Here is a 26,593-nt window from a genome sequence, read left to right as displayed (position 1 = left end):
CTTTTTGTAATTTTATTATTTACTTTTTTATTGGTATTACTATTTATATGCTTGTTTGTATACTCTAAATATGTTATTTATTGGGTAATTCTGTGTCTGTTTGTTTGTCTGTCTGTAAATGCTGGAGGCACCTAGAGCCACATGAAATTCCTTGTGTTCTTCAGCACAGTGACTGGCTAATAAAACTCATTCTGATTCCAATTCTGATTTGTCAGGTATCCGTTGTGTTTCTCCTCTCCAAGTCAAGGTTGACTTTAGCATAAGCTTTGCAGCAAAACTAAGATGCAACTTCACTCTTTTAGTTCTACAGCTTGACTGAGTGCAGGGCAGCAAAATCACAGATGCGTGAAAAGACTCCAGGTGCTTCATATGCTTCCTATGGCTCATGCTGCTTCTCAGAGAGCTCACTATCGAATAGCCAGGAACTACAACGCTACTGGCGTACAATACGTAAGATGACGCAAAACGTTTTGTACGACCACACGTTACGCGAGGGACGCACACGTCCCTCTCTCGTGCAGCCTCTTGCTCCGCCTCCTGCTTGGATTGTGATTGACAATAATGGCGACTCGTCCGTCTGGAGTTTTGTCTCGACGAGCCAGTTTTTAAGAGGGAACCACAATCGGAGACAGCGACTTGTAACGTCTGGCGTCCCGGTACCAGCAGCAACAAGATCCATAGCCGTTGAGGGTACTAAACATTTCGAAGAAACGTGGGGGGGACACGGTGCCGAAATCTAAAAAAACGGGAGATCGAAAAGCCAGGCAGGCGAGAACGCACTGAACAGACCAGTCCGGCGTTGAAGAAACGGCCGTTTTCCGACCCACTGCTTGGACACGGCGCTTCAGCGAACGGTGGGTGACAGAAAAAGTTTGATGGCGGAACAGAAAAGCAGCCAGAGCAGGTAGAAGACAGCCCTGCGGGTTAGAACGTTTCCCCACCCGACATCTGTGGGCCCCTCCTTACGGTCGGTGGTCTCAGCTGGAACCCGGAGCTCCGCCATCCACTTTCTGCACGGCCTTCGGTTTCACCATTCTATCTCCCCCCGTCCAGCCCGGGACTGCGGAGGGAGGGAGTCGGGAGAGGGGGCTCCCCCGCCCGGATTGCTGTTTTGTTCTGCCCACCCCTCTCACCTCCTTTCCCGGGGGGCTGTGGTGCCTCCCTCCTGCAGCAGCAGGTCTTCGAGTCTGGATAAACTAGTGCTACTAGTAGACCCCCCCCGCGAGGACGCGTCGGCTCCCCGGTCCGCTGGGTGGACGCAGTCCCGCCGCTCTCTTCAATGAGCACCGGCAGGAACAACCGCGTGATGATGGAAGGCGTGGGCGCCAGGGTGGTGCGCGGCCCCGACTGGAAGTGGGGGAAGCAGGACGGCGGCGAGGGCCACGTGGGCACCGTTCGCAGCTTCGAGAGCCCCGAGGAGGTGGTGGTCGTGTGGGACAACGGCACGGCGGCGAACTACCGCTGCTCGGGCGCGTACGACGTGCGCGTGTTGGACAGCGCGCCCACAGGTGGGTCGGCAACCGGAGCACTCGCGTCATCCCTATAACTTATAACGCAGCGCGGACGGGAAGGCAATGTGAGCAGCGACGGTCGTGCCTGTTATTCTAGTAACGGCGAGCTCTGCTTTTTCAGCTGTAGTTCTGATATTTGCAGTCATCTGTGCAGGTTCAGTGTGTATTTTTTCCTTTTCTGAAGTAAGAAGGCAATAATTAAATTATGCAAATGAGTGTGTACCAGGGATGTCCAGAAGTATCTGGCTAGGGCCTTGTAATTGTCAACCGCTGACACACTGAATCTTGAATGTCTAAATTAAAGGAGAATATTGTTTTTTTTTTTTATTGTATAATTCAATATCAAATACATTACCTGCCTTTACAAGACATATTATCAAGTAATTTATTCCAATGGATATTGTTGGACATAATTTCTGTAAGTCCAACAGAGAGAAAAATCTTGTAACTTTTCTTTCATATTGGACAGATGCTGAAAATCCACACACTTCAAAAATAATGCTCCTCTGGACTGATCATGTCCTATGCAGGGTGTACTTTACTGAGTCTTGTGCCTTATTCTTCAAGGATAGTTTCTACTGTTGACCCTAACTTTTACAAGTGGTAAGGGTAATAATTGAGCCCATAATAATAATATATTGGAACTTTTTTTTTTTTTAAGAAAAAACCTGTTCTCAATTTTAGTGGCTTTCTCATCAGTATGACAAGTCATAGCCAGTCGCAATAATAACCATATCTGAGCACACTGGCCATTTTCTTAGAATAGTAACTTGCTCAAAACATTCTTTACAATTTTGTCATCCAAAAATGACTTCTATTTCTTGGCAATAGGTTTCGCTATTTGCACCCCTCACTTTGACCTGTGATTCCGACTGTGAGGACATGCTCTTAAAAAGCCATTACTGTTCCCAAAGTTTAGTTTGGATACCCCCCCCCCCCCCTTTTTTTTTTTTTTTTTTTTTTTTTTTTTAATGAAATTGACTTTGGAATTTCTCAGATTTAGTTGCAGTTTCGTAGCATTATGTGTATTAGTAGTCTCATTCCTTAAAACTGAAACTTCTTCATAGCATATCGGACAAATAGGCTTGTTCATTTAAGTTTACGTCACTTGTTGTGATGCACCTGGATGCATTATTTTGTAAACTAGAGTCGATGGGTGTTTTGGCTCTTTCGGCATCACACCCTCACACAGTAAAGTGCAGGTTTGTTCATCTTGTTCAGACACTCCTGCATTCGTTAACTTTTTGTTTCATGCTTAATTTGGAAGCCATGCTCAGCTTTTAAATTCAAGTAAATATTAAAGAAAAATTAACTCACTGTAAAAGAGGGTTATTGAAGTCACAGGATACAAAAACCAACTGCACTAAACAGAACTGGAGCCTCTGAGGATAACTGAGCTGACCTGCCAACTGGGGATGGCAGCTCATCGTCTACTGTTGTCACTCAGTGTTACCGACCAGCAAGTGCTCTGTGTGTTTCACTGCAGCTAAATTGTCATGTAATCCAATAGTATTTTTGGTAGGTATAGAATATATGGAAGAATGTTGGCATGGGCTGTGTTATGTTAGTACTGTACACAAGTTAATTAGAGCAGTTGTTCTTAAGCTGATACCTTTCTCCAAAGTGCTTACAATGTTAATCAAGTTAATAATTATTTAACCTTTTATACTGTAGGGCATTCTTACTGTATAAGTTCAGGCTAAGTGCTTTGATCAGGTATACAGTAGCAGGAGGGAAATTCAAACCAGCAACCTTGAAATTGCAAGGTCACAACACTAACTACATATCTATGTGCTGGGCTGAACAGGTGTTTAGCTGTGCCAGAAGTTAGAATCACATTTACATTCATTCATTTAGCAGATTCTTTTCTCCAAAGCAGCATACATCCCAGAGAACAATACAAAAAGTGCGTAACATCAACAGAAGGAGAGACTTGGATGCAGACATGCGATTCTTCAATACAGTACATTTGTCAAAAAGCACTGTATGAATGAGTACATTAATTTACATTTATTTAGCAGACCCTTTTCTCCAAAGGTGACTTCCAATAAACGCTATGTAGTGTTGTCAGCCCTCGCAACTTATTCACCAAGGTGACTTACACTTGTGGATACACTACTTACAATTGTTCACTCATCCATACATCATTACACAAGTAGGTGCATATATGCTTTCCAGTCTTAAACACAACAAAGACATACATGTTCATCACACATTTACAAGATCAGGGAAAAAGTGAATCACCATGTTTGTCCTCTTCTTAAATAGGGATGCATCTTTATAATACTGTACAACTTTTTTTTGCTCTTTGACATGACAGCTGCAACCTGAATACTTCAGAATTGATATGGAGTTTTGGGTTTGAAATCACTAAAACAGACTCGAAGTGCTTCATACAGGATTAAAAAGCATTACATATTCACACAAGCATCACCTGCGATGTTCTTTTCTGTAATCCGTTTTTTTTCTTGAAGCTATGGCAAAGACACTGTAAAAGAGTAGCATCTAACATAGTGGTTAGAGCCACTGCCTGGTACGAGAATAGCTGGGTTTGAATCCCAACTTTTGGTTTTGTAAGGTAGTCAGTCTGAATTGGTGCTGTTTGAATTTGTACATTTTTGTAAGTAGCTTAGTGTACAATCCTGACATTATAAACTGCCTTGGACAAAGGTGTTAGAAAAAATGAATATATAGCTAGTCCCTCACTTACTACTTATTCTTTAAGATGGTTGAGCTTGTCGATTACGAAAGTCCAAGTTCACGTCTGATGGCCATTATGGGCTTGCCGCCTTCATCAAAGGCAAAGTCAAAATGGCTTTATTGTCATTTCAACCATATACAGCTGGTATAGTATACAGTGAAACGATACAACATTCCACCAGGACCATGGTGCTACATGAAACAACACAAAGCTACTTACACAGGACTAAAGTGCATGTGTGCAAACAGCACAAGGCAGTGCAATAATTACTAAACAATGAACACAGTAAAATACAGAAGATATTACAATATAATAAATACAATAGATATAAACATACTAATTAGAGTTTCTCCTCAAGAATAATTGCCTTCCTCTTCTTCTTGCCAGTAACAGGAGACACAGATCGGCGTTTCTTACACATGATGGATGCACAAAACACAATGTCGATATGGGGGGTATCCAAAAAAACAATGACAACACAGAACACTGTAGAGTATCGGTTGTGTACACTAGTGACCACGTGGCAGACTGGGAGATGCGGATCCCTACTGCTGCCCAGCATTGCGAAAGAGTATCACACCACATATCACTTGCCTGGGAAAAAAAATCAAAATTCAGAATTCGAAATATGATTTCTTCTGAATGTCTATTGCTAGCGCACCATCGTAAAGTCAAAAAAATCGTAAGTCGAACCATTGTAAGTCAAGGAACGTCTGTATAGTAAATAATGCCAGATCTGGATGGTGTAAGTGTTCATCTTTCAGTGTTGTGTCAACATGGATTTGCTTCAAAGCCTGTAGGTGGCTGTTGGTTTTACTTAGTGTGGCCATTTAACAGATGCTTGGTGTTGCTCCACCTCTGAGTTATTAGTTCAGTCAAATTTTCCTTGTGGAGCAGCAACCATTGTCACACACATTTGTCTTCAGTAAAGATGAAGTTACTGATGGTCTTTAACCTAAAGTCTAAAAAATTATGGACAATCTGGTGACAGAATGGGCCAAGGCAGAGGTTTTCCTTTTATGTTAAGAGGGCTCATACTTCACTTGTGGGCAAGTCTTAGACGCTACATTGTGAGTGTTGTTCAGACTGCCTGTATCTTTTCGGTTGCAACGTCATTTAGTTGTACTGTCATGAATAAATAGACTTTCTGGTTTTTTAGAAAGGTATGAAATGTCCAGCATTCTCCAAGGTTTTACCCCTTACTTCCAAAACAGCAAAGAGCAGATGAAATATGACCCTTGTTGTCTGGTGTTTTGTTTTTCTTATCCGGAGTTCTCCTGTAAAGACATAGAATGTATTTTTGTTCCCAAGGCCACAAAACAGAACATATGTGTTCATATATACATCTGGTCCCCCCCCAGACTTTCTTCTTCATTTTTTTTCCCCCCCTTCTCAGATGTTCAGATTTGGTTTGAAGCCATTAGTTTCTATAATAGTGATGAGATCATCAGGGATATGGTGTTTTCTGCCTTTGACTGGTATACTGAAACCTTCTCTTAGAGTTAGCATGATAACACCACTGTTAGACTCCTACACATCACAGATGTGGGTCAGAGACTCTTGCCTTAGCATCTTTAACTGTAATGCTCTGGATTGGTTATTTCCTTGCAGCATGTTTACAGGGTACCAGGTGCCCCAGAGGCCTGGGCCCCAGTTGGTTTGTGCTGTTAACGGCTTACTTCTGTGCTCTGCAGCCATTCTTTTAATTCCAAAGTTGTAATGTGGTACTTAACTCTGGCAAGATCGGAGTTTTATTGTTATCTTTCCCTATTCACTCTGGCCTATTTTTCTAATGGCAGGGAAACTTCAAGACACGAGAGTGGAGATTGTCTTTAAGGAATTTAGTCAGTGTACTTGGTGACGTTTTCAGAAAGACACAATTTCAGACCATTTTGGCCTGTGGAGTCTTGTAATCATGTTTCCCTGGAAGCTCCCTGTGGTCAAAGCTTCATTTCTTGTTTTGAAGTAAATGGAGAGGTCTGTGTAAGGTTGCCAGGTAAATATTTACCTTGTCTGTCCTTCTGAAAGTTGGCGCGTACTTTTTCTGCATCATCGCATTCCAGTAACGTGGATGCAGCACAAGTCGAAACCCACACCTTCCTGTTTTCAGGCTTGCTTTGCCTAGTTTGTGTTTATCAGTGAGCTAAAGATGTGAGTAGTGAGGGTGGTGTGTGGTTTACCTTCTTCCTCTCTTTAATCATGTTTTCTGAAATCCTCTGCTGGAATTCAGTTTCAGCTGAACTGTTCAAAAAATCCTGTTTTGAGAGAATTCTTAAAATCCTCTGTGTAAGGCAATATACGCAATAAGTTGTTAGGCACAAGGCACTAACAGTTCACAAACGTGTAAAAGATGTTGGTAGAAGAAATCTTGATTGACAGGTTGATAGATTGTTGCCATAAACCATGTAAATGGAAGGAATCTGGAAGCAAAATCCAACCTCTTAAAATATGAAGTTTAAAATTAGAATGTCACCCCAAATACAAAATCAAAAGATTTTGTTTTTAATGTAATGTTGTTATATAAATGGAGACAGTTGAATTCTCAGTGTTGATATCATGCGGTAGAAATGGCTTGAAGTGATAGCCATTCACCTCATTGCTCTCCAGGTATCAAGCATGATGGGACAATGTGTGACACTTGTCGGCAGCAGCCGATCATCGGGATCCGCTGGAAGTGTGCTGAGTGCACCAACTATGACCTGTGCACCACCTGCTACCACGGTGACAAGCACCACCTGCGCCACAGGTTTTACCGCATCACCACACCTGGGAGCGAGAGGTAAGCACATAACCTATGGTACCAATCTGGACTCCAACTTGGGTCAGTCTGTTTACACCTGTACATTGGGATTGAGGTCACCTATAAAATCCACTTTGCTGCATTTTAAGGTGAATCATTTTATAGACTTATGGTTCATCAGCATCAGGTTGCACAGTGGTTAAAGCTGCAGTTCAGACTCCGCAAGAAGCCCTGCACTACTGTTTTTGAGTGAGTTACTTTAAACCTATGGTCACAGTAGCATAGTAGTTAGAGCCATTGTCTTCTGATTGAAGGGCTGGCTATAGTACCCTTGATCAAGGTACTTAACATAAATTGATACAATAAAATTACCCAGCTCTATAAATGGCTAAATAATTCTTAGCAGCTTAGTATACAAACTCAACATTATCAGTTGCTCTGGAAAAATGTGTCAGCTAAATGAAGGAATTATCAATAATAACCTGAAATGCTCCAGTTAAAAAAAACCCTAATATGTTAAGTAGACTTTTTTTGTCTTGGGAGAGAATGTAACTCTTTGTAGTGAGCCGAGTACTTTCCTGCAGTGTTGTTATAGGAGTTTCTGGCAATTTCTTTGTCTCAGACGCCACTTACCTCCCTCCCCCCCACCTGCCACCAGCCTCTTTTGTGATGTGGGGTTCGTCAAGGTCTGCCTGGACTGTGGTGGGCTCACCTTCTTTCAGTCCTCGGAGACCAGTAACCTTGCACCTGGCTGAGGGAAATGCTCATCCTCTGATACACAAGAGCTGACAAAACGTGACAAGATGAAGGCAGGAGCTGGGCGTGCTCCACTGCGGCCTACTCTTCCTCCCTCCTCCCCCCTTGGCGTTTTGCATTCGCGAGGGACGAGAACAGGCCTGTTTGTGTCTGCGTGGAGCAGAGTAGAAGCAGGGAGGAGGAGTTGGGCACCTGATGGGGGAAGGTTGTGAGGAGGTTAGCTTCTAAGGCTGCCACATGCCCTGGCTCTTGCCTTTTTCTGCCACAATGGGTGAGATAAGAACAGTTCTTCTGAATAAGGAAGGCTGCTTCCGCTGTGGAGAGTCGGAGACTCCCCTCTGAAGGAAAATGGGTTTCACTGTCTGAAAGGGTTTCTACTGACCTTATTTGTCTTCCTGCTCCTGTCTGATCATGATGGCACCGGGCTATATGCTGGTGAATCAGGTGACTGTGGTTCTTCCAGATGGAATACGCATATCCTGATAGTTCATGTTGCAGATATATTAAAAGTGCAACAGCAGCATCCCCGTTAAGATTACAGTGGCATGCAGATATTCTAGGCCCTTCCTCTTAGCGTGGGACTTTTTGTCTTGCTTGTATTTCATGCTTTGAGTTGCTGTGTGTTCCTGACTTGTGTAGGATATGGCGAAGTAGGGGTCTAAAAAAGGAAACTGCTGTTCATTGTTCCTGAACAACTGTATTTTACTGTTACTTCCTGTGACTTCAGCCAAGTGTTTCCCATCCCCTCTGGTTTCAGAACCATATTCATGGGTCAGCTAATGCAGGAAAACATGCTTAATGAAATGATCAATATGGTTTCATCAAGGTATTTAATAGCAAGTTTTGATTAATAATATGAATTGATTGTTCTGTGGCATAATAAAGTGGCTGTCAATACAAGGCTAAGTAAACCCTACATTATTTGAAGTACGGGTGGCTCGAGTGGCAGAGTGGACTTCAAAGAGAAATTTAATTCCTCTGCTGACTGTTACGGGTTGTATAAATTTGATGGATATGAATGTTGATTTTTCTGTGACGGCATATGGCTTCCCCAGACACCAGTGTGCCCTCATGGTGCCCCAGCAGTGAACTGCCAATGAGTACTGCCTCTGTGGTGTTCCAGAGATCTAGGTGCAGGGGTGTTCTGTATGAGTAAGGGTGTAGGAGGCTAGGCCAGCTGGAGTCTCTCTTCTGCAGACCACCCCTTTTATTCGGTGGGGTGGGGGGCACTAACTCGACAATGGGAGGTTGTTGAGAGGGAAGCCAGCTAACCATGATCGCATTACATGAATCATTTACTCAGCAGACTCTCCAGGGTGTCCGTGTGTGTGCTGTTGCATTATTTATCTGTCCGTTTGGCACAAGAGCCCTTATCCAGAGTTTCCAGTCCGACTATGTAAATTAAAGTAGCCTAACAGGGCCTGAAAGTAGTGAATTCACTGTCGCTTGTCAGTCATGATCACAGAGAATGATGGAAGAGCAGGAACAGCTGAACTGTCTGGATGTAATCTCAGGGTTTGAGTGATGAGGTTGCAGAAAGAGTCGAAGTTAGCGGCCGACTCTTATAAGGCTGCTGGCTTCTTGTCCTGTAGCTGAACACACAGGGGTCCCACTGTCAAAGTTCTTAAGTTTGGCACTGACAGCACTTGTGTGCTGCTGAAACTCAGTGAGTTTAGGTATATTGCCCCTGCTGAACTGCTCTTACTACTTTGGGCTACAGTCTTTCCAAGACACCCCTCCTATGTACAATGAATTTTGTCAAAAAGCCTTTTTGTGCTGTTTCAGATCTGGTTTTGATTTTCAGTGCCAATTTAAAAGAAGCGGGCTATTTGGTATTTTGGAATGCACAATTCCAGCTGTACCCCAAAAGAAGACCTGCAACAAACAGGTCAATGGCAGATTCAGTGTCTTCCATCCTTGCAGTGTAACCACACTAAGGCACTTTGATATGAACAATTTTATTTGGAAAAGGTTTAGTAAATCTTTGGATTGGCATAAACGTACATTGTCATGCTAAGCCTCCGCACTTTGTAATACGTAAATGTGCAAGAATGCCAGAACTGTCACCATCTGAATTTGTTTAAAAGCAGTTGTTCTCAGTTCACCTTTGTCCATCATCTGACCCCTTGTTTATCATTCCGTGCAGTCTAATGGTCACTAATGGCTTTGCTACACAAAGGCCCTTGGTCCATTTCAGCCTGTTTTAAAGTAATGTGTGATGCTGGAGGAAATCATCTGTTTCTCTCGCTGTTAACTGTTGGCAGGACAGCAGTTAATTTTGCATTGATTCCTTCTAGGTCTGTCTGTCCTTTACTCTCTCTTGAAAGGAGGAGCATGTAACCTATGTTTTTACTGCCTGTCTGACAGTCATTGGAACACACATCAAGTATATCTGGGGATATGGAGTAGAATCCCTGTGTGCAGCTTCATAAATGAAGATTTAGTTGAGCGCCTGTTCTCCAGCTATGATATTTGCTTTCTTTATGGGAAGAATACTTACGGAGAAGTAAGTAGGTTCATATTATTGACTGATTAAAAACATGAATCTCTCTTTTCATGTGTTTCTGACAGAGTCCTGCTGGAGTCCAGACGCAAGTCCAAGAAAATCACAGCACGAGGCATCTTCGCAGGAGGTCGCGTGGTGCGGGGTGTGGACTGGCAATGGGAGGATCAGGATGGTGGGAATGGCAGAAGGGGCAAGGTAATGCATAAGCAGTCCATTTCCTGGGTTTCTCAACTGAGGAAACTGAGTACCATTGTGTACTATATGGAGTAACCACTTCATATCTTCAGTGTATGATTTTGTAAAAATGAGACGTATTCCTATGCTTGAATGGTTGCAAAGTGTGCAGCATTCTGCCACCCCAAGCCCTTGTCCCTACAACCTGACCAAATAAGAAGTGTCTGTGAGCTTCTGCTAAAGAGACAAGTTCAGTTTTAAAGGAAGTTGCTGTGATTAGGGATACTTTGTGTCTTACCCATATACTCTGAGACACAGCAAAAAGGATTTTTAGGTATGTTTCTGGAATAAAAATGTCCTTTACAATTGAGGAAAACTATTGGCTGGGTCTCAGGTGGTCATCCTCAAACAGCTGGTCTTCACCTGAACATCCACACTTCTTCTGTTTAGCTACCTATATCTGTGTCGCTTTAAACATGCTGCTTTTCTTTTGAGGATAAATGTATGTCTTTTTTTAATAAATCTGTATTTTTTGTCTTTACTAACGTGTCTAGCACAGTCCATGTATTTTACTCTTAATTCGTTTGCCTGTGTGTAAAACATTTCCCTTTTAACGTCGTCTTTATCTGAAGACATAATGGAATCGTGATGCTTGAAACTCCCCTGTCTTTGTAGCAGTAGCTTCAAACACACAATGTATTTTGTGCCTTCTTTAAGTAACCTACACAATGTATATGGCCAACTGAAGTAATAAATTTCCACATTCTTATTAGACAGTCTGTAGAAGCAACTGTTCACATTTGTTACTGTCTCACTCTTACACTGCTGCTTTATTAAAAAGGTGACTTGTGAATTAAATCATCTGTTAAAACAGTTTCAATGTGTTAAAGAATGTGTTTTCAAGGCTTTGTCATCAGTGCAGGTGTCTTATTGGCCTGTGTTGAAACCTAAGACCAAACTCGTAACATTTGATGTCTCTCACCCCCCTCCCACCATCCCCAGGTAACAGAGATTCAAGACTGGAGCGCTGCCAGCCCCCACAGCGCAGCCTACGTTCTGTGGGACAATGGGGCCAAGAACCTCTACCGAGTGGGCTTCGAGGGGATGGTGAGGAGGGGGATGGGTCAGGGCAGGCTTTTGTTCCTCCTATGAAAGTGGACCTTTGTTGACGTTGCGCAGCTAGCATGTGCGAGCAGCTGGAAGGAGAAGCAGAGAGAGCATATGCATAATAAAGGACATCTGTTCTATCACCTCAGCAGGATAAAGGATACTGTCAGAAGAGGTCATTGGGGAGTGGAGGGTTTTGACTGAAGGGGACCAGGCTAGGGTGGAACATAGCAAACAGGCTCTACGTGAGATGTGTCAGAAAAGCCCTGCTCTCATTGGTCAGGAGAACACTGGCTTTTTTTGAACTGCAGCCAGTTAGAGAGCTGCTAGATGTGTTGTTCCTCCTTCTTACTTTCAGACAATGGGAAGAGGGGACACTGCACGCTGATTTATTGCCCAACCTAATAATGTGTGCAAGGCCATGCTTTTCATTAATGAAATGATTAACCCAGTGGGAGCGAATGTGGAAGAAACCCTAAAGCGTGAAACAGTACAAGGACAGTAGTGTTTTAGCCAGCCGTATTTACCGGGTCCTTTAATGAGTCTGGATGATCTGGAGAGAATACCCATAGAACCATTCAGTATTATTGTAGTTTTGGTGTTGGAGGCATTTCAAACACCTAAATGAGAGAACACTCAAGGGTGCCTGCGATCTCTCGAGCTGTAAGCTGTCTTACACTTACAAGGTGACAGGTAAAAAGCCCCATGTGATACTGTCCAGTAAGCATCTTAAAAACATTGAGTTTTTGAGTTTTGTTTTGTTTTTGGGGACAGTGCTGTCCAGGCTAGTAAAAAGTGGTTGCCTCTTTTCACGTGTTTACGTCTCTGCCCCCTCCAGTCTGACTTAAAATGTGTCCAAGATGCCAAGGGAGGTACTTTTTACCGGGACCACTGCCCTGTGTTGGGTGAGTATCAGGAATGTGAGGAAAAGTAAAACAAATGTACGAACAAGAGTAATGAGGGCAAAGGATGTGCTTTTTCAAGAGCAGTGTGGTGGTGCAGCCATGCCAACTGACCACTAGATGTCAGCACCAGGCAGCTGCTCTTGGTTTACAACTAGGAGCTGTCATTGGATGGATGCTGTAGGAAAAGCTCTGTAGTGTTTCCTGCTCAGCGACTGCTGTGCTTTGGCACAGAATTCCTCCTTTCACTGACTGCCTGCTTCGCTCTCACAATTTTCTCAATGGCTCATGAGTGCTACACAGGCACTACTTCACTGTAGCAAAGAAACATCCAACTAAATTTTTCTTTACCCTTTACTCTGGAGCATCAAAGGAGTTCACTTAAAACATAATGAATTTGTTTTGTGTGGGGACTGGATGTTGGATTGCTCAGGATTTGTCTTGTAATACTTCTAATGGTGAAACTGTCCCTACTCTTATATGAGGTATTTATTTGCCATAAACTTAAATGGTTTAGGTGGTGTTGCTTCTAGTCCTTTCTATAGCTAGTACAGGGTGAGTCAGACATTGAGAGTTGTCAGCATTTGCTGACTGCAAACCTCATATTTTGACTTGTGTGTTTTATTTTACAGTGGATGTTTTTCTCTTCAGCTGGTGCTCAGCACTGACGTGGAGATCTGTGTTGTCCCCAAAATCTCAGTTTGATTGAGTCTTGCACTCCTTTATCTGCCTCAGGTGAGCAAAATGGAAACCGGAACCCAGGCGGACTGCAGATCGGGGACCTTGTGAACATTGACCTGGACCTGGAGATTGTGCAGTCACTGCAGCATGGCCATGGTGGATGGACCGATGGCATGTTTGAGACTCTCACCACCACTGGCACTGTATGTGGCATCGATGAAGACCATGACATTGTGGTGCAGTACCCCAGTGGGAACCGGTAAGCTTGGAGTCCTGCTGGATACTTGGCATCCTCCTTATTCTCCCACAGATTGCAGCTTTCAGTATTTTTGTTCCTAATCTTGCATTAAGGTGTTTAAAGCATCTTGTTTCTCTAGTCTTTTATGAGGGTATTGTCTCATACTTCTTAAATTTGTTGCCATTGGTTTTGGTGCATGAACACAGCCAAATGCAGTTTTATTACAAGGTTGTACAAATGGGACAGCTCTTCCATTCATAGTGCTGCCCTCTGCAGCTCAGAAGTTGGATGAAAACGATCATAACGTCCTGTAAAAAGAAAGATTGAATAGATGGAAATACAGATGATCATTCAATATACAAAACATACTGCTGACTTCATGCTTTTAGCTTCAGTTCCAGTAAACAGCTCTGTTGCCGACAGTTCCCATTCAGGATGTCTAACCTACATGCATCACAGTCAAACACACGCACACACATGCAAGCCCTCTTTTTGTCTTGAATAAGCCAGGCCTTTTATTCAGAGCAGACACACTTTCTGGTCTGCCCTTTGTCCTCACCATTGGTGGGAGGTCACAGGATGAGTGCAACCCTGCCATATTGTGGGCGGAAGCAGTGCTAATGCAAGGAGGGGTGCAGTTGAGATTCATTCCTTTGAATAAGACTTAATTAGCATATTACCAGGTTTTGACTGTTCAGCAGCTGGCCTTAGCCATATTTGTTTGAGACACTCCCCTCTTGTACAGGTCTGCCAGGGGCCCCGTTTCTAGTCATTAGTCCATGGTAGTAGAGGCCCAGTTCATTGGTAGAATCTCCCGAAGAACAATGGAACAGAGGCAGGACTTTTCAGGATTCCATTATCGTGTGGACCTGCATCAGCCTTAGCAGCGCTCAGTGGAACAAGAAGATCTAGCGTGCATCTCTTTGCTTTCTCAGAAAGCCGGCCGGTCTGAACTGGTGTACCTAAATGAGACCACCTTGGTTTGCATCCCTATTTAGCATGATTATGCTGCTGCTACAGAAATCTTGTTGTGACTCATTGGCATTCATTTTGCTGTCACTTTTTTCAGCTACACTGTTAAGTTTGAATACTAAAACACTTGCAACAATTTTTTATTTTTTAGAGATGTTCATTTTTATGCCATCAGTCAGTGTAAATCAAGTTTAAGAGTACTACGGCAGGAGAAGGATTTAGAACCATGTCCAATTACAAGGCAATTTCTATAGTAATTATGCTGTCTTATCCCGCTCTGTTGTGGTATGTTAGCCACAAGTGTTTGTTCTTGTAACCCATGCAGTCTGTTCTATTGTGTCCCACCAGGTGGACATTCAACCCGGCAGTCCTGACCAAGGCAAATGTGGTGCGCAGCGGTGAAGCCACAGTTGGGGCTGAGGGAGGCAGCTCCCAGTTCATGGTTGGCGATCTGGTACAGATCTGTTATGATATTGATCGCATCAAGCTGCTGCAGAGGGGACACGGCGAGTGGGCTGAGGCCATGCTGCCAGTGAGTCCAGACCCAATAGGAAGGGTGTGCTTCATGGGGGATGCTGAGCACAGAGGGGTGCTGCTTTGGCACCACCTTGTGGATACTCATGCAACTGAACCGGGGGGTTCTTTTAATAAGAAAATGATTTTTGATTAGGAAGAGGCACTGTACCTTATCTATCTTTTTCTGCCACAGACCTTAGGTAAAGTGGGCCGTGTTCAGCAGATATACTCAGACAGTGACCTCAAAGTAGAGGTCTGTGGGACTTCGTGGACCTACAACCCTGCTGCTGTCACTAAAGTGGCCCCAGCAGGATCTGCTGTCACCAATGCCTCTGGAGGTATGCTCCTATCCACCTCTGTCTCTCTCATGTGCCCACAAATAGCATATGGATTTACAGATGCATCAAACAGAGCAAAGGGAGTGTGATGCAGATGGGCTGAGCTGGGTTGACGCTCATAACCACGGAGTATTTCGTGGTGGGACTCTGCCACAGGGTGGTATTGTGCAAACTGCTGAATCCTTTCAGTAAATATCTGCTTGTGTAAATAGATAATGAAAAACAGGTACATATGCAGTCCTCAGTAAGGGCATACAGCTGTGATAAAAATTGCATTGCAGTTTTCAAAATGAGCTCCTTCAGCAGAAATGGAGCATGACTGTACTTCCCTTACGACGTGTCAGATCCAGTACAAAAGTGTCTTAGTAGTTTTCTCTCCCTGTTCCCTCATGTGTCTTTGAAAAACGCTGTATGAGTGTTCGTTCACACTATACTCTAGGAATTGAATGCAAGTTGTTAGATGCTGAAGTAGTTCTTTTGTGCGTTGAGTAGCAAGGCTTTCATGTTGCTCCACAGAGCGCCTGTCTCAGCTCCTTAAGAAGCTGTTTGAGACGCAGGAATCGGGTGACATCAACGAGGAGCTGGTCAAGGCAGCTGCCAATGGAGACCTGGCCAAGGTGGAGGACATCTTGAAGAGACCTGATGTGGATGTGAGTTTCATCACTATGGCAACCATGAGGTGGAGCTTTCTCTTGTTCAGTGAGGTTCACCACACGTGCACATACTTCACTGACCTTGATGGCATTGCTAGACTGTTAAATACCTTAAATTCTGTCAGTTATCAGTAATTGTTCAGTGTAATGTGGTGATCCAGAGCCTGTCTTTGAAGCATTGGTGTTGGGAGGGTAAACCCTGGATGAAACATCAGTGCATCGCAGGGCAGTAACACACACTGATTCACTCACATGTTCATACATTAAGAGCAATTTAGACTCAACAGTTCCCCTGAAACAAGTCTTTGGACTGCTGGAGAAACCCAAAGTATCCAAAGGAAATCCACACAAACATCGAGAGAACACTCAAAATTCACACAGACCTAACAAGATTCGAATGCTTTGATTCGCTAGTGCTACCTTCTGAACCATTGTCGCCCCGCCTTAAAAGTCAGTCCCAGTTACATGTCTTCAGCTCACAGAATTGATAACTGTTATCAGAATCTCACTGTTGGAAAGTGTAACCTGAAATTTCAGGAGCTTGTATATAGTTCAGAAAATAATATCTCAGGACTCCTGACTTCAGACCCCAAGGGGCTTGTGTGTGCACGATGTTCTCCTCCGGCAGCTGATTGAGCTCCACGACGCACAGTCAGCGTCTGCCGCTATTGATCGGGCACACGGGTAGGGCGGGGCAGGAGGATACACCTTATCACCCCCACAGAAGGCACGGTGCCAGGTTCTCTCTCCTGGAGTTTGGCAGAAGCCCCCTCTGACAGCACAGCTGAGATTTGAACTATAACCCCTACATTTTCATGGATCTTTTGATAAGAAGATGTGAAATCTTTAAAATGAAAAACCAACAAAATGCGTTGTGAAAAAAAGTGCGGAGGTCTGCAAGTAAAAAGGCATGGTTTAATTTTTAACTGGAGATGGAAAATGATTTTATGGAAGTCTGGTATTCTTTCCAAGGTTGTTAGGACATTCACTGAATGTTTATGGGGGAGTTTTTACTCTCTGATCTCCCCCACGGCTAAACCCTACTGGGGTTGTCTGTTCCTCGTTCACCCTCCCCGATGTTCCCTTAAACAAGACCTTATTAAGAAATGAAGTGGTTGCGAGGAGTCAGAGACGCTGCACCCTGTTGACAAAGACCAGACTCCTGAGCACGCTCTCAGCGTGACTGTGCCGAGAGGAGCAGGAACGTTTATCACATGTCCGCCACAGCAGAGAGGGAGGAGCGACACTCCCACAATCCATCTGACATGGGCAGGTGGATGTACCCTTTACATAGATGTAAACGCAGGAGTACAATTGCACATAACGGTTTAGAGTCCTTTTTGTATAGGAGATCTAAAAGTGCCACTGTTCAAAACGAATAAATTCCTCTGAGTGTAGCAGATGTGTTTGAGCATGACCGGCTTTATTTATGCCGAGTGGTAGTGATGACATCAGCCTCTAGTTTAGTGGTACAGGTTCAAGGCCCCAAGCCGAGCATTAACCCTCCCAATCAAAGTTCTCACCTGAATTTCTGCTTTATTTATAGACAAAATTTTCATTGTTTTAGATAAACTTGTCTAAAGCAGTGAAGCAGTAGTAACAGATATATCGTATGCAAGTAGCTCTTGACCTGAAATGGGGTTCCTTTCCAATAACTTTCTCTTAAATCTCAAATCCCTTTACGCTGTATTATTGTATTGTATTACATTAAACCATAAGGAAGTACGAACAATTAACATGGATGAGTGCTACGTTGTGTAATAGGACTCTGTTTTTTTCAACTAATTTTGCATGTTTTTGTTAATGTCATACTAAAAGAGTAATATAATAGTGTTATAATTTTTCACTTTTATTTCTCAATGGTTTCTTGCTTTTTCTTTTCTGCGCCACCAGAATACTAATTTTTGCTTGTTAGCCAGTGTTAAAAAAGTAACTTGAATGAAATCGCAAATGAAACGTTGTGTAAATGAAACATTTTTGTTAATGTAATTGCTGATAGACTGAGTCAATAAGAAAAGTGGGCCCTGTGGCAGTATAGCCAGCCAATGTGTAACAGGTGGAACGGAACTGAAAAATATCTAATATTTAATCATATGTAATAATGTTGATGGGATTGCAATTGTAAGTCCTGGTTATTGCAAGTCGAGGGCTACATATGTAATGCTTTCGTTCATTGTAATATTTTATACTATACTATATTATAACCTCTTGTACAGTGGAGAGCTGTGGTGGTCCAGACAAGCCACACACTTATTCACTAATACACTAAGGACATTTAAAGTTGCCAGTTCATCTGAAGCATGTCTTTCTACTGTGTGAGGAAACATGCCACATGCTAAAAGTCATCGGTCTTGGAGCTGAGAGGCACAAACACTACCCACTGCATCACTGCTTCCCGCATCTAATACTGCTTCTCAAAAAGACAGTTTTGTGTTTCTTTGGAGAATAATGTAAACAAATATAAAAGTAGTCTGTTGTGACCCCGCCTGACTTTGTTGGGTGTTTGTGTCATGGGAGCAGCAATGCGTTTGTAAACATCAGTACAACGAAGGCATGCCATGAGTCCTGCCAAAGGGTTTGAGACTTTGTTTAGATGTCAAAAACGATGGCTTTCAAAAGCAGTTGATCACGCTTCTGTGCCCCCCGCCTTCCTGCATTCACAGGCCTGTGTGTGCACTGCTAATACACGCTGACCTTTGCTGCACACATCTCTGGCCCAGCAAGGTGCTCTGGGACGTGACCAACGTAGCTACTTGAGAAAAAGACTACAGTTTAAAATGTCATGTGGAGCCAAAGAAAGGTTAAGGAATGATTCATTTCGTGGGTAAACAAACTCTCACTGGGAGACATCTCCTTATAGTACACCGCAGACTGGAAACAACCGACTACGATGTCTGATATGAAGCTGTGTAACGCTACACAAACAAGTCGTTACAGCTTGTTAGATTCAGCACACACTGCTCTGCAGATGTAGTCCTGAGTGTCCATTCCTGCCCTTTGAGGGTTGTAGGGTCTGCGGGGTTTTATTTGAGTCATCATTTGCAGGTGTGAATCATTGTGCTGCTTGGGGAATATTTCCACTGTCAGTTGTTTCCTTACCATAGAAAGCAAGGCAATGGTGCTTTATCTCCAGTCAGATTTCTCTATTAAAACTCCATGGGCCCTGAGATAGAACACTGCTGCAGCGTAATACCTTTTTGCCAGGGAGCATGCACTCTCTCATCACCCAATTCCCACTCCCAGGTGAACGGCCAGTGTGCTGGGCACACAGCGATGCAGGCTGCAAGCCAGAACGGACACGTGGACGTCCTCAAACTGCTGCTCAAATACAATGTGGACCTGGAGGCTGAGGTGCGTGTAAGAGTGAGGTTCTGATCTCGCTCATTCCCCGAGGAGATGGCCTCACTCCTTGTCTTCAGGAAAGCCACGGAGCGCTATGCTAATGTGCTGTTTGTTCTGTCTGCCATACATTATTCACACTGTGAGGGAAACAGAGACAATGATGTTAAATATTGATTCAAATAAAGATAAGGGATATTTAAAAGGAGTAGGGCCACGGAAGGACTATGCAGCCTGGACAGGGAGCTAGCTAGCTGCAAGCGACTGGTCAGCAGACAGACCTCGCCGTTAAAAACAGCTGCCTTGTGACCTTGCAGAGTTTTAACATGTGATTACCATTTTTTTGTGTTTGTTTTTGGGTGTAGTTTCTTGCCTCTAGGTATTTGTGTTCTTATTGCCTTGTTTTATATTGCTGGATAATTTCAAAACTTGCCCATAGTCTCTGCAGAAACTATCATTGTTTATTTAAGGCAAAGAAAATGTGAAAATTGTAACAATCATTTGATTAGACATTTTACTTCTTCCTTTGTAAACTAGTTCATTGCATTGCATGAAAAATTTTAATTTTTGTTGGCATGCCTGGTTAAGTTGATTCATTACCCAGTCTTATCTGGTGAGATTGTGTATAGCACCGTGTTTAGCGCTGAGTGGGTTGCATTGTCTGTCTGCCTTCAGGACAAGGATGGCGACCGGGCTGTCCACCATGCAGCCTTTGGAGATGAGGGCTCTGTGATTGAGGTGCTGCATCGAGGGGGAGCCGACCTCAACGCACGAAACAAGCGGAGGCAGACACCGCTGCACATTGCTGTCAACAAGGGCCACCTGCAGGTGGTGAAGACTCTGCTGGACTTAGGCTGCCACCCCAGCCTGCAGGTAGGAAATTCTTTCCTTTCTGTCCTACCTTGTGTCCTGCCTGGTAGTCTCTGTTGGAGGAGTAAACACAGCTTTAGGAGATTTTAAGTGTCTATATTGTTGAGCCCAGATATGACTACTAGATTTCCTACTAAAAGGAAATATTGTGATGTGTATTGCATGAGGTGCTCAGAAATCGTGTCACCAGCCTTTCTTCTTCACTTCTGATTCATTGTTATCCATTATTATTAATTGATGTGAATATTTTAAACTGAGACTCTTAAACTAGATTTGAATGAGTATAAATTTATATTTGATACATAAAGATGAAACTGCTGAATAAGAAGCTGGAAGTCTTGACCCTTAAGCAATGAAGTCAGCACTCCCTCTGGAGTTGGTCTTCAAACTTACCATTCTTGGGTCAGCTTGGGCAGTGCTAAGGCCAGGACCCAGATCTGCCATGGTATAGCTTTCAACTTCAGTGGCATCTCCATGATGCTATCATTTGTCTTTGTATGATCTGAAAGATGAGCTGACTTTGCCAGATGATGAATGGCTGCTTGGAGACTAGCTTGATTTAGTCCACAAGAAGTCGACACATTCGGTCAGCCTTGCATGACAGGTTGTTATGGATGTCTGCTCAACAGTAAACAATTGCACTGCCATTTAAGCAGTTAATACTTGCCTGATTTATAGATTTTATTTGCTAACAGATTTGGTTGATCTTGGATTTCAGGTATATTGACAAAGAAAGCTTTGTTTGAGAAGTTGGTAGATAGAAGAAAAAGACTGCAAAGGATTGCACAGGAAAGATGGGCGTACTTGTTCTCCAGGTCCTTAGGTCACATCTGATGCTTTGGTACCAAATACTGTATCAAGGAATACTTACTGATAGCAGAGTCTACAGTGTGCAAAGAGCCTCCCTAAAAATAGCATATTAATTTGAATATACTGCATAGATGGTGTAATGCTGCGTAGGGGAGGGATTATGAGTTGGCTGACTCAAAAATGCCCCCTACAGGATTCTGAGGGCGACACCCCACTCCATGATGCCATCAGCAAGAAGAGGGATGACATGCTATCTGTCCTGTTAGAGGCGGGAGCGGATGTCACCATTACCAACAACAATGGTTTCAATGCACTGCACCATGCTGCCCTTCGTGGGAACCCAAGGTACTGCCCCCTGTATACTGTTAATATACTGTTCATTCACTTGTGGCCTTCTGTGGTTCTTGTGCATAATTATTGGCACTGTACTATGTGCCTGTTCATTGGGTGAAAATGCATTTCAGTTGGATGTAGATAGAATTTCCTGTGTAGAATTCTGTTTGAAGGGTGGCTATCTGGTTGAGCGTATGTATGTTTGAAAGGAATGCAGTGCTATAGCAGATAGTGCTGGTGCCACACCGCACCTCATTTGTTCAGTTCAGATGTTCTCCCTGTGTTACATGTAGGTTTCCTCCCATAGTCAAAGATTTGTTTCAAGTGAATTCGTGACTAACTTGCTGTTAATGAGTGTGCGCGTGCATGCATGGAAGATTGTACCCTATTTAGTGTCCTATGCTGCTGGGTCAAGTTCTAGACCACTGAGACTGTGCATTTGACACACAGTTGATGGAAAATGGGGGGGGGGGGATGCATGCATATTTGAGTGTTTAAATGTAAATGTTTAGTGCTGTTTGGTACAAAAGTCTTTTTTGGTGGACTTCACAGTGTCACTTCATACCTCACTGGTATGGTTGGTCATTTCGGAAGAACTCATACCAAGTGATAATGACCGGTGGGCTCCCATTATTGCTGCCCTGTACTAAATGTAAGTTGTGGAATGGTGTTGTCATTCAGGGCACACTTTGTTGCTGTTCAGTATGACATTTGAAATGTAATATGACAGCAGGTGCAACTCGAAGCACTTCCCAACACGGAGGAGTGTTATTGACTCTTCATCGATAGCTGTAGTTGCATATCTGTTTAACACAAGTCAGAAGTCACAAGATCAATGGAATTGAACGTTGAATTGGCCTGACATGAGTCGGGCTCAAACACCTTATTCCTTTGTTGCTGACTAAGTTAAATTAAGCAACTGTCTCAATTGCAACAGGGGCTTTTTCTCTTGTTGTTTGCCTGCGGAGACTCTTATCAGTGTTTTACTCAACTTTTTCTGTCTAAGCAAAGGGCTTAGAAGCCAAAAGTTTTATTTTCTGGTGGGGCACAAGACAGCATCGGTTGCCCCAGCTAACTTTGTAAGTGATTGAATTTCTCACTGAAGACTGTTGGTGTCGAGCATGACTGCCATGGGGTCAATGTACATGCGCTTTCTGTTAGTGTCTCCCACACACGTACACACACACACATACTGATCCCAAGCATACCCACACAATCAGACTGTCTCCTTGATACCTGTTATTTATGATGTGTGCAAGTGGATTATTGGGGTGTGCCAGGCCAACGAAAATGCTCAGGATGATGCTTGTTGATCCAGTGGCTTTACATGGTGGCAACACCGGTAACGGGTTCTCAGCACTTTATGTGCCCTGATATCCTCAATCATATCAGCTGTCACAGTCTGAGTCAGCGTAGTCTGCTCTGTATAGGGGTTTGGCTCGGCCCTGCCTGCATTCTCTGGGTTGCCCCAAGTCGACATCCTGTAATGATGCTCGCTCCCCTTGGTTGTGGACACAGAATTGGGGTCAGTGAGTTGTCAGTCAGCGCTGTTCCAGTTTAGGCAGTCTGACCTCTCTCTGGCCTATTGCGATAAACTACAAGTTCCTGCGGCAATGTGGATGTCGCTGTGCCTTGCCCGACATTTCACTTCACTTCATAGAAACGCTTCCCCCCCCCCCTTATGCCTATTGCTTGGGGAAACTTGGAGGAAAACTGTTACTTTTAATCTGAATTTATTTTTAACAGATCTGCTCTTTCCAAGCATACTCTGAGCTTCTGTAGGATCTGCTGCCTCTTGCATGCAGTATGAGGATGTCCAGAGCTCCTCTGGGAACCTCTACTTGTTGTCTTATTGCTCTCAAAGGTCTGTGCTCTGAGGCCAGTTCACTTGTCATCAGAAAAACCAGGTTATGTTTCCTTGCGTGCGCTCTCTCTCTCTTTCTCTCTCTCTTGCTCTCGCTCTCTCATTTCCCGGGTGAGCTCCTCTGCCGCATGTTTCTGAAGCATGTGGCCCCCCTGCACTGCACCAAAGCTGCACTTCCTGGTCCTTCTGGCACAAACCCCTCGGCTCATTCACTCGGAGAGGGGAGTGAACAAATAGGGCTTGTGTTGCTCTGCCTTGAGTTCAGTATGTGCTGATGGAATAGGCGGTTCTGCAATATGCGGTGGGTGTGGATATATGAACTGCGGTCACATTGTGACCTTAGTTATATTTTCTGCATCCTGTGGTTACATCGTGGTCACATTGTGCTTATATGGATGAAGCTGAAATGTGCAAGGGTGTTAGCGGTGAACACTGTGGACTGTCAAATGGCAAAACCCATCAGGTCAGCTTGTGAGAGGCATTGATGAGGGGCAAGATGTAATGTAGAAGGCTGGAGCTCAAAGCATGTACTCCTCAAACCTCTGCACTAATTTTTGTCCACTCTAGAAGGCATATGTTTGAGTGTTTCTCCCAACCTGTATATTCTCCAAAACGGAGTCTTAATGCACCTTATTAGAGGGCATTCTATGCTTTTTTTCATTATATCATATGATTAGGGGTTGGGCATGAGCGGCTCCTATAAATCGTAGAAATATCAAAACCTTTTTTTCCTGGATCTCAGGAGAATATGTGAGGTTCTTTTGTGTGTGTGTGTGTGTGTGTGTGTGTGTGTGTGTGTGTGTGTGTGTGTGTGTGTGTGTGAAGGTATGCATTTGTCCTCATTTCAGGAAGCAAGTCTTGGAACTCTCAAAGACAGTGTTGAGAATGTTGCACAAAGACATTTCCCTGAGAAGAACCGAATGTTACACCCACCGTGTCATTGTTTGACTAGCTCAGAATTTTGTGTTCTACCAACAGTGCTGTTTGTGACTGGAATTCTAGACTTCAAAAAAAAATGCAACTCTCTCTTGCTGTGTAACCCCTGGATGCTGTTCATTACATCGTGTGATTTGTTGATCAGCTGTTTCCTCACTAAATTGAAATGAGATTTTTGTTGTTCTTTTGTGCTTATAAGTGGAAACAAAGTAAATGCAAAAAATAGTCTCCAGGGGTCCGGTGTGTTTGTGTGTGCATGTGAGAGAGAAAGGTGCTGTTAGTGACTTTCTCAGAGCAAATTCATGAACGTGCTTATTGCAGGCTTAGCTCCCAGAAGGCAAACAAAACAGTTTATCGCCCATGACTCGTAAAAGAGCTGTGCTTTAGTGCACACCTCGCTTTAACAGCACCCTCTCGTCTTCAGAGTGGAAGCGTGCTAACTTGTGTTAATTACCACTTGGAATCCCTGTCTTGTGTGTCGTTCATGGGTGGAATGTGCTGTGCCATAGCCAGGCCACAGACAGTGCAGGAACTCTGTCTGAACACTTCATCGTGCTTTTGATGTATGCACCTGGTATGTAAATAATTTGGCTAGTGAATCATACAGATCCCTGGCACGGTTAGTGTAGCATGATTGGTCACTGCTTTCCCTGCAGTTTCAGTGTTCCCTATCAGGATTATTAATTACAATCCTTCAGTGGTCTGGAACTCAAATTATTCATGGTGTACTGTGTTCGAGAACCTTGATTCATCTTCTGATCCTCTTAGTTCTCCTTGTTTGGTGGCTCTTGGGCACTTTGAGGTCTAAGCAGTGGTCATGGTGAAGAAGGGACAAATAGCTTAGTCACTTAGTACAGAGCATTGTGTGGATGGCAGCCTTTTCTCTATGGTTCCTGCATGAATATTGAACTGCATAGTTTTCCTGGAGAATGTAAATGAATGGGTTGGAGTACATCTGTGCCTCCTGGTGTTTGTGTGGCTCTCTGCCTGTTTGTGTACATGCACAACAGTAAGCTGCATAAGTCACTTTAGGTACAAAGCATCTGCTAAGCAAAATATCTGGTTTCAACTCCCTTCTGAGGACCGCCACAACTCTCACTCCTGCTTGTAGTTAACTACATTTACAAAGTGTTGCATGGTGCAGCATGCTGAGCTGTGCAACACAGGCTCCGCACGAGACTCTCCCCACTCCTGCTATCGCAGAAGCATTTTACCCTGCTGTGCCTCACAGAGCTGCTGGCCCACCTCCCTGCCGCACCGATGTGTGCCGTCAGGATCTCCACGCACTCCGCTTGGCGCAGTGCTCCTCGCTCATCAGATGCCCCTCCCACAAGTGTGCCACATGTCCGAGCACATTGCTTCTTTCTGCCTACAAACCTTCCATTAACCGATAGGCATGCCAACCATAAAGTCAACATTAAACCAGGAAACAGGACCACAGCGCAGCAGTTGCAGTTCTGTAGCTTTTATTTTTCAGGAGAATGTAAGCATGGAATTGTGCAGCATGGAACAACACACTGGTAACCAACTGAGACATAAAGACAACATTTTACCTCTTGAAGGGATTACCCCTGCATTGGCCCCATAATAACAGCCTTTCACCAGAGCTCAGACAGACTCAGAAATGGCATACTGATGACTGTGAGGAGCAGGTATCTCACTGTATTTGCACTTCAGTATTAAAACGGACACACAGAAGACGGGAAAGAGATTACCTTCAAAGCTCCTTGGGGGTGGTAGAACTAAGGTCTGCGATTTTCACCTGGTTTTGCTCCTGAAGTCATCAATGCATAGCTACAGCTGGTTGAAGGGGACCAAATCCATCAAAAAGGTGATTTGGTTCCATTTTACCAGCTTCAGCAAAGCATTGTGTTTGCATGTGTCGTTGGTTGGTTTTTTTTTTTTTTTTCTCTTTTTTTTTTCCAAGCGAGGGAAATGGCATGTGTGCGCACTCACACCTCCAACACCCTCATCCAAGTGGCACAGGGAATGGTGCCTGAGCAGGTAAGCTCATCCTGAAGAAAAGAGGGGGGCAAACACTCTGGTTGAAGCAGCTTAATGTGATTGTTACTAAATTAAAGTCATGTTGTGGAAAGTTTAGCCTGTGCTTTGCAGTAGAACATGCACACTATACAACTGCACACTTCAAAGGTGCATTATTGATTCTCCCTGCAGTCAGTCTCTCCTGCTCTCTCCCCCTAGAAACCATATTTCCTCTTGTCCTTTTCCATTTTTCACACATTGCCCACCTTTCTGTAGAATAGAAACAATTGAAGCTGGAGTAAGGGGATAATAATTATCTGTCGTGGAGCACTTGAGTCTGCTGGCCGGGAGCGGTGTAGCAATTACCGGGGCTAATGGGTTGGGAGTGCTGTGAGCCTGGCCCCAGGAACAAGGCAATGACCAGTAACAGTGCTGGCCTTTGGGGTGCTGTTGGGGGGAGCAGTTACCTCATTGGAGAGCAGTTCTTCTTGTCATGGTGAATTCCAGCTGCTTTTTGTTTTATTGAGTAAAGAACTTTTTTTTTTTTTTTGTGTGTGTGTGTGTCAAAAGCACTTTCTTATTTTGTCAGAGAAATGTGTGGACCCTTTAAAAGTGTGCTTTCCAGTTAAAAAAGATTTACATCTGTTTGCCTGTGCTGCGTTT

At 43.8% G+C, this 26,593-nt stretch overlaps 1 protein-coding gene across 6 annotated transcripts in view; it reads left to right on the top strand.

The window, feature by feature from the left end:
- Positions 1-518: 518 nt before the first annotated feature.
- The window catches only part of mib1 (MIB E3 ubiquitin protein ligase 1), a 59,416-nt gene continuing 33,341 nt past the window's right edge, over positions 519-26,593 (top strand). For all 6 annotated transcript variants that reach the window (XM_018757791.2, XM_018757789.2, XM_018757788.2 and 3 more), the window contains exons 1-12: positions 519-1,508; positions 6,820-6,991; positions 10,280-10,409; positions 11,391-11,495; positions 12,334-12,400; positions 13,133-13,337; positions 14,637-14,820; positions 14,998-15,142; positions 15,659-15,792; positions 19,039-19,146; positions 19,810-20,007; positions 21,008-21,159. In XM_018757791.2, the coding sequence (XP_018613307.1) occupies positions 1,280-1,508; positions 6,820-6,991; positions 10,280-10,409; positions 11,391-11,495; positions 12,334-12,400; positions 13,133-13,337; positions 14,637-14,820; positions 14,998-15,142; positions 15,659-15,792; positions 19,039-19,146; positions 19,810-20,007; positions 21,008-21,159 (1,829 nt within the window). In that variant the 5' untranslated portion in view covers positions 519-1,279. The remainder of the gene's footprint in view (positions 1,509-6,819; positions 6,992-10,279; positions 10,410-11,390; positions 11,496-12,333; positions 12,401-13,132; positions 13,338-14,636; positions 14,821-14,997; positions 15,143-15,658; positions 15,793-19,038; positions 19,147-19,809; positions 20,008-21,007; positions 21,160-26,593) is intronic.

Source organism: Scleropages formosus, chromosome 7 (assembly GCF_900964775.1).
Source record: "Scleropages formosus chromosome 7, fSclFor1.1, whole genome shotgun sequence".
Lineage (NCBI taxonomy): Eukaryota > Metazoa > Chordata > Actinopteri > Osteoglossiformes > Osteoglossidae > Scleropages > Scleropages formosus.
Note: the sequence above shows the minus strand (reverse complement) of the source record. Positions and strands in the feature narration are given on the sequence as shown.